The sequence below is a fragment of the Ambystoma mexicanum genome, chromosome 6p (genome assembly GCF_040938575.1).
Source record: "Ambystoma mexicanum isolate Mex_15411 chromosome 6p, UKY_AmexF1_1, whole genome shotgun sequence".
Taxonomy (NCBI): domain Eukaryota; kingdom Metazoa; phylum Chordata; class Amphibia; order Caudata; family Ambystomatidae; genus Ambystoma; species Ambystoma mexicanum.
This window is the reverse complement of record NC_090935.1, coordinates 1,528,399,298-1,528,412,301: the sequence shown is the minus strand read 5'-3', so window position 1 is coordinate 1,528,412,301 and position 13,004 is coordinate 1,528,399,298. Positions and strand designations below refer to the sequence as shown.

The following is a 13,004-nucleotide window of genomic DNA, read 5'->3' as shown; positions in this document are numbered from 1 at the left end:
CAGTCATCGAGGTCACTAACTGCCTCCAGGCTATCAGGGGGCCTACTTCCTCCTTTCCCCCCCCTGGTGACAGCTTCAAACCACAGCGCGGTTTCTGCTTCTGCCCATCTCAGGAGGTCCGCCCACCAAATCTCCACTCGGGGTCTGTGGGCCGCTTTCCAACACATAGCGATTCTGCATTTGGCTAAAATATAGGCCAGATCCTTCATCTTACTGATATGCTTCGAATGACGTGGCCTGGGGAAGTTCCCGAGCATGCAAGCCCAACAAGACCCTACATCCAGTACCACTCCTATACCAGCCATTTTTGTCTGCATCTCTACCCAGAATCTATGCACCTCAGGGCAAGCCCAGAACATATGCAATAGTCCTGCATCCACCTCCCCGCACCTGGGGCATTTTTGTACAGCCGGGCCCCCAAACCTAGCTATTTTCCCTGGAGTCAGATAGGCTCTATGGGTGATGTACAACTGAATCTGTTGAAGTCTCGCATTCCGGGACACCTTTTTATGGTACCTTTGGGCACGAACCCACTGTCCCTCTGTCATGGGTTCCCCCACCTCTTCCTCCCAGTCATGCCTCAACTGAGACAGCTCTTTCCCCTCCTTCGTCCTTAGGAGCTCGTATATCCTAGATATTTCATGCCCACCCTCCGAGACATCATACATTGTTTCTAGGGAGGCTTCTGGTTCTTCCTCCAGCACGGTCTCAGGCCACCTCTCTCTCACCCCTCTCATTAGCCTAGTATAAGTGATGAATTGGCCTCTATGCACCCCTGTCTCCTCCTGCAGCCTCTGGAATCCCAACGCCCTCCCCCCTCCTGCCATATGTCTCCAAGGGTGGCTACTCCCACTGGTTCCCAGTATCTACAAATCGCTTCAAACAGTTGGGAGTCATCTCCGCATACCACCGCCAGTGGGACCTGCTGGGAGAGAGGATCTGGGTCACCCACCATTTTCCATGTCCTACGCCAGACTTCCCAGCCCAACTTCAGTAGTGTTAAGGAAAGCGTCTCGTGGGCGCTGAGTACCTGAACTTCCAGTTGATGGTCGTGGTGAAGTAGCCAGGCTGTCCGACTGATGGTTGCTGAATGTGTGACGCGAGGAACCAGCGCAACACCAACCCTGAATCAAACAAGGTTAGCGGTGTGCCGGCTCCCAACGCCACGGATGCGCACTTCCCTGATTTGCGTGGCGTCGGGACAGTGCAAGCACTGACAGGGAAGGCGGGTCTTGACTGGAGGGATCCACGGATAGTAGCAAAAGGAATGCTCCAGTAGTAGCAGTAGTCCGATGGATGAAAATGGCAGGGGAGGAAGCAGGTGGAAGAGGCGGAGGGCACAGGAAGGCAGGAGGCAAGAAACCGAACTAACAAGCAAGGGAAAAGGAAGGATCAGACTCCAGAGCTGAAGAAGGAGAGGAGCAGACAGGCAAAAGGGGGCTGGAAGGGAATGGACCCCTGGGGCAGGACAAGGAACCGGGGGCCAACAGGAACAGGAAGGAACTAACAGGGAAGGACGAGGAGCAAGGACTAGAAGACTGGACAAGGTGTTACAAGAGTAACACGGGCGAGGACGCGATCCGAAAACAAACCGCGTTGAGACGCGGTTTGTTCCAACAAACTGGCCCTTAATATAGGGCAGGCAGCACCCGGGAGGCTTGGAACGCAATCTGCGCCGTCCCCGGGTGCTGACGCGCCCAGAACGAGGCTTGGGAAGCAAGCCTGCAACTTCCCAAGCGCTCTGTGGACTGCGCATGCGCGGAGGACGAAAGACGGCCTTCCGCGCCTGCGCGAACCATGCAAACGGGAAAACCCGGAAGCGGCATGAGCCGCAAATGACCGAGGGCCCCCCAACCTATATCGGGGGTAGATGCGCCAGGATGGGAAGCGCCGGGACCTGCAGATGCGTCCCGCACCGCGCCCCATACCCCAGGTGAGTGGCATGACAAGTAGTCTCCCCATCTTCGCTATTTTAGTTTTATGTAGCCACACTGTCTCCCTCAAAAAGTAAGGAGTTACTTCAACTTGCAAAAGCCTAGCTTCTGTTGAGTCTTCCGCAGACAACCACCTAGACACATACAACAACTGTCCCGCCAGGTAATACAGCTCACAATTCTGTAGGCTTATGCCCCCCTTATCACATGTATTCTGTAATTTCCACAGGGCCACCCTGTTCCTGGAGTTGCCCCATATGAAGCCCCTGCACATGCTATGAAGTTTCACAAAGAAGCATCTAGGGATCAAGTACGGGATACTTACAAAATAATGCAAGAGTCTGGGCAGGACCACCATTTTGAGTAGAGCTGCTCTCCCCATCATGGCTAGGGGTAATCTAGACCAGAACTCCATGCTGTTCTTAACTCCCTCCATCGCTCTCTCTGTGTTATATTTGTGTTCTGTCTCTATTTTATGGTAAACATTCATTCCCAGATATCTAAATGTCACTGTGATCCTTCCTCTCTTTGACAATAGATTACCTTATAGAGTTTAGTCCCCTGTTCAACAATCCATTCTAAGGATTTTTCTCTGTCAAATTCGCAAATTAACGGTGATATGTCTTTTTGAAGACCATAAAAGTATGCAGTCTTAAATTCTGCAGAATTAGGGCTAAAAGATACATCACAATGGGAAAATGTTCTTTTTAATTCTTGGAGGAACTGGCAAGGGGATGTACCTGGCTCGCTGTCATGGTATACACTGTCTTTTTGGCCTCTTGCATCGACGGGTAAGGTGAGAAATGATGCCTAACCTCTTTTTCAAAGTCTGCCCATGACAGGTTTTCTTGTTCATTAAGGCCCTGAATGACACTAGCAGTTGCAGCATCAATTGTTAGATGAAAGTACTGCCTATACTATTCCCTAGGTATCTGACGAGCTTTAAATATATCATGCTTGTCCCGGGAGGGTAGCTCAGCGGCAACGTGCTCGCCTTGGAAGCAAGACGACACAAAGCAACACAGGTTCGATCCCCGGGTCTACGCTGAAATCTCTGGGTATTTAAGCACGTTATAAACACGCAACTAAGAAAAAAACAATTATGCAACTGAAAAATAAACAAGCAATTCCTGTAACAGCGCCTCGATGCCCGTGGGCTGTGTGAGCGCTTTAAAAAATGCAAATAAAATTTTAAAAAAGCACTGTTTCTAAGTGGTCTTCTATACAACAATCGCCTCCTTTTCTGAATGGTTTAATACAAGTTTTGATAGACTTCATTATTTTGATGGGGCTACCTGGCGCATTCTTTGGTACATTATTCGGCCTCTCATGTCTTTTTTCTGGTGGGTAGGACTGATGATAGCCACCGGTGGGTGAATCAAATTCCCACAACGGGCTGCAACCAGATCTAGCCACAGGTATACCTATTGGTACATTGCTTCCTCGGGCAGGGCTAATCTCAACTCCATTAAACCTAGTGCCTTGTTGTTTATCTTGAGATTTGAAACTAAATATTTGCTGTTCCAATCTTTGACCTTCTATGAAGTTGGTCTGCCTCCTGACAGAGGTTAGAATTCTCATCACTAATCTTATTAATCACCGCTTGCATTTCATTTATTTGCATTTGGCACTGATTAAACTCTCTGTCCTTCTTGTCATTTTCCTCTAACATTTTACCCATTTCCTGCTCTATAGCATGAACTTCGTTCTCTCTCCATGTTATTCTTTTGCAGCGACTGCATTTCCAAAATGGTGTCACCCTTGTCTAGTCTGATTGCACCTATGACCCCTTTTAATTGCATCTGTTCCTGTTCACTCTCCTCAAACTTCCTTTTTTTTTCAAGACAGCTGTTTGTTAAACTCACTCCATTTCAACTGCATCCCTGTGTTAGATGACTCTAATTTCAATTTTAAACACTTTACTTCCTCACTTGCCTCCTCCAAACTAGTCTGTAATTTACTAATCACTTCAGAATTATTCTCCTACAGTCTTAAAGACCGATTTAAAAGAAACCAAAGCTTCACACATAACGTTAGTATGCAATATTTTTCTACATTTTTGTGTAATGCCCTGAAAATTCTTAGTAGGCAGACCTGTACGATGCTGCCTTCTTCAAAAATGTCATGCAATTACTCCTTTTGCACCTCTCCACGTATGCAATCGCGCCATAAAACAGCATTTTCTGATGACCACACCACATGGCCAAATAGCTTTGCCTCCAGGTAGTTCACCAAAATTTGCTTCCATTTGGCACATATTGACACTGCGTACAGCGCTACACTACCACCTCACAGAATTAGTTCCCTTTTTAAGTTCACCAAATGGCTGTACTGAATACACTTGCCACGCCCAGTAACTGCTTTAAAATTCCTTCCCGGCCAACGCACCAAAATATGTTAGGGATTTTGTCTGAGGGCGTTACCTAATTTGGTGGTATTTTAGTATTGTGGTGAAATGGTGGCATTGCGTTGTTATGGTAATGCCCTATATGGTGTGACAAGACTCCCCTCCAATACCTGTATTCTAACTCTAAACACAGATTTACGGGCCTAACACACTTGAAATGTTGACAGTGCTAATGGACACCCAGCCACTTATCTATGAGGCTGGACTACTGTCTTTGACAGATCTGCTCAGCTGTAATCATGCACAGCTGAGCCACCACACTCGCACTCTAACTATAGCCAACCCACAGTAAATCGAATGACACAACCCGAGCACCATGAAGAATGTATCAAGACACACAGTAACTTTTAAAATGTGCATTTATAAATTAACTTGCTGATCGTAAAACAGCAACATTGAATAGCGACACAAATAGTCATGTGAATGTGATCCAGTAAAAATAAGCAGCAAGAAAGAAAATTTCAACTTGAACTCAGCTCAATGACACAACATGTGTTTTACCCACTTCGAACTTGGGTTGTGAACTTTTGGCAAGAACCACGCTTAGTACAAAATGTAATTTCTCCAAATAACATTTGAAAGGTGCTGAAATATTTTACATAAAAATAAAACTTCACTGGCTGTCTCAGAATAAATTTGTACACGTGCACCTCACTTATCACAGATATACTCAAATTAAATATGAGTGAGATTTCTGCGCTGTTATCACGGGCACCCTTGTTTGTTGTCCTGCCAGCATGCAGCAGTTTTGCAACTCCCACACCCAAGCAATCCAGATAGAAGGCCATGACCTCCCCCCAACTACAGCTCGTCTCCTCAGTCTGCTGCCTGGGAAAATCTTGCCTCTCTGCACTGCACGATCCCAGCCAGTCATTTGCTCATCTGTCGGCAGAACTACCCACACCCCTTTTGTCTCTTGATTTTATATGGTATCCCTGTCAATCTCACACAAAACCTGCCTCTAACTTGATGTGCATCATCACCCGATCTGGTTTCTCTGGAAGCATAGCTTTATGAAAAGATTTGTAACAATAATTTCCTCTGGTACAATGGCGCTTTCACCAAAGTGCATAGCTTTCTCAAAGTTTGTACAATGAAATCACAGCCAGCAAACTTGTGCCTGCATGTTTTAACTCCATTGTAAAAACACCTTACTTTTGACATGTCATTTGAACCTGGTTTGCACTGCTTTGCTAAAGGTAAATTATCAATTAATGGGAAAGTGTTAATTGGTTATGTTGGGTTAAAATGTATATAGTGCAAACCTTACAGATAACCTGTTCACCCTGAAGTGGATCATTTTAAAACATGCTTACTACAAGAAAGTGCATTTCTGTTTGCAATGTAGGCCAACTATTTGATGATTGTATTCGCTTTACTGCCTCCTCTGCATATAGTGTCATGGCTCACTTACTGCCTCTCATCTCATATATAGTATCCCACACATTGCATGATATGAACTGGTTATGTTTGTCCTGCTTTACAGCTGGGGCTCAGGTGCAGATCTTTGGGGCTCAGACAGCGATAACCGTTATGAGAAGCCAAGGATTGATGATGGTCTCTTGGAAGTTGTTGGGGTGACTGGTGTTGTCCATATGGTAAGTTCAAACAAACTATTTTCACTTAAGGATTCTTTTGTTGAACTACCTATTCTCTGTTATCATTTACAAGTGGTTCAATAGGCAGTAGACGGTATGTTTGTATTTGCTTTTTGTTGTAAATTGAAGTCACTTTAATATTAATCATGTATTTAGTTAGCTGAGGGATCACTCCCTTTTGAATCCTTAAACTGGTTAATTTAATCACAATACCACAATCTGAACAAGAGCATAACCTAGCAAGGGAGTTGCAGCAGGAGCTGAAGCCCAATCCATTGTGGCTAAGTTGTGTTAGGTTCTTGACCATTTCGCAATCAAAGGGAAAGCATACACCTAGATAACACATACACCCTATGAGGAGAAGAAATTGACCATAAACTAGTTATAACACCACAGAATGTAAATATTGATAAGTCATTGGGGTTTGTATTCCTTGTCCTGCAGATCTGGAAACATGCATTTAAAAGTGACACTTTACCACCATTTTTATCAATCTGCAGGATTTTCAGCAATGTGTCGGGCAGAGTGTGGGGCAGGATGGACTTAACATATCCGCCTGCTTTTCAAGCTCCATCTGACCGCTTTTGTGAAAGCATATTTTTTCATGGCTCAAAATTGTTTGATTTCTAGGAAATTCAACAAACATTACCACCTGGTAAAAGCAGGAATTCATTGTTAATGCCTCCTGTAATCGTTATTTGCAGGAGGCATTAAACTTCACCAAGGTAATGAAGTGAAGAGTCATGGCATCTTTGCCAATGTGTTCCTGCACATAGGGAACATTTTGCATTTAGTGCAAACAGAGGTGGTCCCTTCTATACAGTTTACTCTTTGCTTCAGCTTGACCCACATTGTGACTCAACAACTCCCTGCTAAAATGTTACATCAGACTAGGTGTAATAGTCAAACCTGCCTCCTCAACATAATGGTATGGCAAAAAAAGAGAAGGCTTGGCAGGGCAGGCAATCCCTGTTTTCATCACACATAAATATAACTATTGGTGGAAAGTGCTTTTCCCCAAAGGAGCGTTCTGTAGTAACAATGTTTTCACAAAAGCCCCTCTTACCTTTTTGGAAATGAGAAACAGAAAGGGTTTTTCATGCTACTCGCACAGTTCCTTCAATTAACAATGTATGTGGTGGCTATATTGCAGCCTCTAATGAATTGAAGGGGGAGCAGAACTAAAAATTAGATGTAGCCTCCCAAAAGTTTGCACTAGTTGTATAAAATGAAAGGTATTGCCAAACACAAATGTACTGGTAAAATATTGTGCTGGTCTAATTTGCCTTTTTGATCATTGCCTGAGCAGATGGAAGGGCACGGCTGACACAACCTTCCTCCTCTCATGTCTAAACTGTCAGAAAACGGGACAGCTGCCCCCAAGAAATACGGTGTGCCTCTTATGAGAGTTTTGATATCTGACACACTTGGAAGGACTGGTTTTCGTAGAAACTGGGCTCTGTGCATTGCAAAGACGGCATGAAAGTAGGTGTTTGCTGTGCCCAGTGATGGCAGTTATCGAGGAGGACCTTTGGTCTGCCTGAGGCAGACGAGGGCAGGAAGTATAATGTAGAGAAGAGGCAAACAACAGAGAACAATGCTTGCATCACTTCCTCATGATCACTTGTGATTTGTTTGCAGACTTAGAATTCTAGGAATTACTCCGCAAATGAGAGAACAGTTGTGAGGTGTCTTTAGATGCTTGTAAATAGAGCAATGCCTATCAGGATGTCGCTGCTTAAGAAATGAGTGCCCTTTGTTCCTTGAAACCTTATTGGAATTGAAACTTTCAAGGGCAGGGCCCAGTGGTGGAGATGAGCATTCCAGAACAGTAACAAACTCTTATCTCAATCACCTCTGAGCGACAAGGGGCACCTGCTGGAAGACCAGGCTGGCCTGCCTGCCTGCTTTCCTGCTGCTGAACAGTCCTGGGCACTCAGGTAGAGTAGGTTCTCCCAATTGAGGGCAGAGTCTGCAGCATTCAGCAGATAGCTTTCTCCGCTTTCTGGGCCTCATGGCATCCTGCATTTTACTGGTGCTGAAGGCCCAATTGAAAATTACTCTTGAGTGGTTGCTGCGCAGCCAGTGGTTGAGTTTTTCAGCGATCAGATACCATACGCATCTCAAAGAAGGCCATTAAAGGCCTGTCATGGTGATTGAGTCAAGAGAACTTGCTAGCATTGGAATCATTCTGACTTCCATGGCAGAACCTTTAGATTGTCAGAGACATCTCCCTGAAAGACTGTGCTGTGCACCTCAGAGATCTGTAGGGGAGAGTGCTTTGGTGCTGGGTAGAGTGCATTTCGCAAATCAATTTTTTTAGCTGTGAGAGATTAGACTGCCGCTAATGGCTTTCTTGCCCTCTTGTCAGGGAAAAAATGTCTTGACCCTGAATGACAATACTGTGGCCCTGTTCTACCTCAACAAGAGAGGGAGTGTGAAGTCATTGCCCCTATTTAGCGAGGTCTTTCAGCTATCGTTCGGACTCCTGAAGAACAGCATCTCCATCTCGGCAGCACATCTAGCATAAATGGAGAACTGGTTGGCAGATACCCGGAGCAGGTAGAGCTCAGTCCCTCCCAAGTGGGTGCTTTTCCCAAAGGTTGTTATTATTTATTTTTTATTTTAGATTTATAATGCGCCGGAGGCCGCAGGCATCAGGGTGCACAAATACACCAAATAAAAAACAATATCGCAGGACAGGTCAGAGCAGATTAAGAAGGGAAACCGGGGGATCGCTCATAGAGGAAGGTCTTGAGTGATTTCCTGAAAGCTCTGATCTTGGTTACTTGGCGTAGGGGTAGTGGAAGAGTATTAACTGAACATGCGGTGAAGGATTTTCCCAAGCCTTTGGTCCATTTGAAGGTTGGGCAATTTACCTGCATCAGGTTACATGAGCGCAGTGATCTAGTTGGCTTGTACTGGGTCAGTAGGGATTTTAGGGATTTCATATGGGCTAGAGTTTTCCAGTGGAGATATTTATGCACAATGGTAGCTGCTTTAAATTGTACTCTGGCCTTTACAGGGAGCCAGTGCAGTGCCTGTCTGCAAAGTGAGGTATGGTTTCTTGGAATCTTTTTGAGGATGCGAACAGCATCGTTTTGGACAGTTTGGAGTTTCTGCACGCTTTCCTTATCAGCACCAACACGAAGAGCTTTGCAGTAATCAATTCTAGACAAAATAACAGACTGTGCTGTGATGGTACCATTTTATTTCGGTAAGATAAGGGAGGAAATGTTTTAGAAGTCTTAGGTAAGAAGTGTAGTTTTTTACAACCTGATTGTTATGTGTTTATTTTCTCGGGAAGGAATCAAGGTGTATGTACTGATTAAGTACATATTCCAGAGGATACATTAAAGATGGGCAAAATATCTTTTGCTGATGTTATGACCTCCTCCAAGTTCTGAATGTGCATTCATGTATTTGCGGTCCCTGATGTGATTGTCCTAGTTGGAATGCCACCCAACCACAATCCCCTCTTTTTCCTAAAAAGTCTCCTAATATTACTGGCATTATGTGCAAAGTACTTGTCCAAAGTAATTGTGTGTGTTATTACGTGGGTATACTGGCACAACCTGAATGTACATTTTGTATACAGCATCATGGCAATGTTAATGGCATCATGGGCATAACCAACGTGAGTGTTTGCACATGGGAAGATTGGCATGTATGGGAATACTACCATATGTTTCCACAGCCAGCATGGATTTGCCTACTTACAGTAGCATAACTGCCATTATGAGTATGTTATCATGTGGAAATACTAGCATATATTGCCACAGACAGCATACAAATGTCGTGTTGCACTGGCAGAATACTGGAGTATATTTTGGGTACCGCTAGCATGAAAAGTATTTTTAAACTGGCAGAATATTGGGATCTATTGTGTTCAAAGGCATCATGAAAGTGCATTGAAAAGTGCACCTTTGTACTATTGTTAACCTTGCATCTATTGGATATTTTGAATGTTAGTTACAAAACCAATTGTGTAGCTTTTTACACAAAATGTGTGCTGCTAAATGCACTGTTTTAATTCATTATTTTATAATATTTCGAAAGATGAGAAACCATCGCCCTCCCAGTGTCTTATTTGGTTGGTTGAGGCTCCCTTGCTGTACTCGGTTGCTTACACATATACATGGGCATGTTTTTCTATAGAGACATGCAGTATTACTGACATTATGGGCAAAGCCAATGTGAGTGTTCTTGTGGGGCATAGTGGCTTATATTAACACTGAAAGCATGGTGGTATTTTTACACCGTGGCATGGCAATATTGTTTGCATTATGGGCAAATCCAATGTGAGTGTTCCTATGTGGGATAATATCCTATAGTGGCACAGCCAGCATGGATGTGATTTTATACAGTGGCATGGCAGTAATTCTGGCAGTATGGGCAATGTGTTGGGAAATTCTCCTGTTTACTCTTGGTAACCTGGCATCTATTGGATATTTTCATGGGCTACTCTACAAAACCAATTGAAATTCGGATAGGTTTTTTTTACACATTTTCGTTTAAAAATGATGTTCTGGAAAATGCACCATTTTAAAGTGTTTCTTAGGGGGAGGACCTTGATTGCAAACATTCATGGGAAATATTGGCACCCCTCCAATGAAAAATTAAACAGCTGCCACTGTGTTTGAACCTCTTTGGGTATCATCAGTGGGTCCCTGTGCTTAGCAAGAGGCCTATATCTGAACATACCCACATTTTCCTAATTTTCATGTGTGTGTTGTGCCATTAGAAAAGGAGACTAACCTTCTGGAATAGTCACACTCTGTAACGGCACAAACAAGCTAAAATTGATACCAATGCTTCTTAACGTAATGTCTAGTGGTGTACACACATTAGCAGATACGTTTCCATCACGAGTGTTGCCCACTAAACCTATGAACATACTCTTTACGTTTGCTTCTTTTGTGTTCCTGCATCATTAAATAACAACTGTCTGGCCAGATTCCCAACCTTCGGAATAAAAGGAAACATCTGGCCATATCAAGCCAGTATACTGATAATTGGGGTTTTGAAAGCCACCGTTATTAGCAGTATGGGCCTAGGTTCGGGTAGAAATAATCCAGTGCTTTGTGAAAGACTACATTCGAGCATAAGTACTCCATTGCAAAATGGCAGTGCGTTTCATTACATCAAATCTATCTAGATGTGTATCACTATCTAACTATCCTTGTTTCTCTCCCTATTGTAGTGTGAGTGAAACAGCCCTATGCTTGGGATTACAAGACACAGTACATAGGAAATCGAGAAAACAATCTTTTAACATTTGACCTCATCCATGTGAGTTCACCAAAGGGGGAAAAAAACATTTTGGCCACATACAAAAACACATACCAAGGAGTTGTTTTTGCTTTGGGCTTTTCATGGACTCAAAATATAAACACTCTTTTGGGATGCATATCTCGAAATTCTCTGCTTTAAATTTTTAAGGTTTTGGGATACACCCAGATTTGACCTGGAACTGGTGTACATTGTAAGAATGTCAGATACTGGTTAGCCAAACTAAATATGTTTTCCCTTTTAATAATATGGAAAAATGTGTGTATAATTCGGACCTGTGGAGTAAATGAAGTTTACGGAATAGGCATGCAACTACACACTCAAATGATGACTCCCAAGAATATGGTTCGATTATGTGCATGACCTCCCACACCTGCACCGTGCAAGTAAACAGGCTGAAGAATGATGATCTAGAGGGTTGCCGAAAGTTATGTCAATGCTTACGATTCATTCGAAACCTTCCATCCATCACCTCTTTTGTTTCGCTGATGTCTCTCGTGAATCGTACGCAACAAGAAAGAGAGGTTAAGTTACAAATTATTCTAAAATCAAGCTGACCAAAGTGGCATCAAGAACAAAACACACAAACTGAAGGCAGGTCTGAAATAAACACAGAATTACTGATTCGCATGCAAGTTTATTTTCTTCTTTGTAGAAAAGCACTTTGTTTAATTAAATATAATAGCAATTGTTTTTTGGATTAGAGGAAACATGTTAAAAATAGAAAAACAAACATGAAATGCACATACATTTATAATACAATTTTCACCACAGATGGTGCGTCAAGACATCCAAACAATACCCAATCGAGCAAGACCAAAGAAAGCAGAGCCAAATAAAGATCTGCACCAGCAAGGTGTCAACAAAAGCATGTGCACCAACTGAACAGAACAACCCTGAGCAATAAGAATAGAATGCCAATCCACAAACTCTAACAGAAAATACACCTTGGGCCACACTTGTGTTTTGACCCAGCACCTAAAATTGTGTCTTAGAAAATCAAATCCAACTCTCGCCCACTGCTTGAAAAAATATTTCAACAGAACCAAATGCCAACTCGAGTTTCATCTTAAACCGACCACACACGATTCACAAGGCCAAGCCTTCCTCAGGGCAAAGAGAAGGTATGCGGTACACTTTTGCGTGTGTTGTGCTCCTGCCTTAAAATACAAAGATGAGTACATCCACTTAAAAACCATTCACGAAGTTTAACACTACCATATTTGCAATTATGTATAAAAATGTACTTTCACTTAGTCATACAGGGATGGCCAGATGTGGGTCCCGAACTGCTGGGCCAGGAGACCCAAGCTACACCTCAGAGATGAGACCCAATGTGATGGAAGTATGTCTGGGATTGCTTGTAGTTTTGTTCAGAAGTGATGTGACCAAGCAGTTTAGGCTGGACTGCCCCTTTTGTGGTGGCGCCAAGCTGCATTTGCATATGGTCTTTCCCCTTTCTGTAATGGCCTGGCAGGCAAATAACGATGGTCTGGAGTGTTGCCCAGCGCAACTGCCAGAGGTTTAAGATTCATTCTAAACCTTCCAGCCATCAGCTCTTTGTTTTGTCAACCCTAGTGGGATGGGGTATGCCCAGATGTGGGCCAAGTGCCTGCTGGGCCTGAAGCCCCAAGGTACACATCACTGTTGATGCCCAATGAGGCTGAAACATGTCTGGGGTTGCTTGTAGTTTTGTTCAGAAGTGATGTGACCAAGCAGTTTAGCTGGACTGCCTCTTTTGTGGTGGCGCCAATCTGGATTTGCATATGGTCT

General features: G+C 43.7%; 1 protein-coding gene across 3 annotated transcripts in view; it reads left to right on the top strand.

The window, feature by feature from the left end:
* The window catches only part of DGKQ (diacylglycerol kinase theta), a 1,656,676-nt gene that overhangs the window by 1,599,475 nt on the left and 44,197 nt on the right, over positions 1–13,004 (top strand). For all 3 annotated transcript variants that reach the window (XM_069626394.1, XM_069626396.1, XM_069626395.1), the window contains one exon: positions 5,828–5,939. In XM_069626394.1, the coding sequence (XP_069482495.1) occupies positions 5,828–5,939 (112 nt within the window). The remainder of the gene's footprint in view (positions 1–5,827; positions 5,940–13,004) is intronic.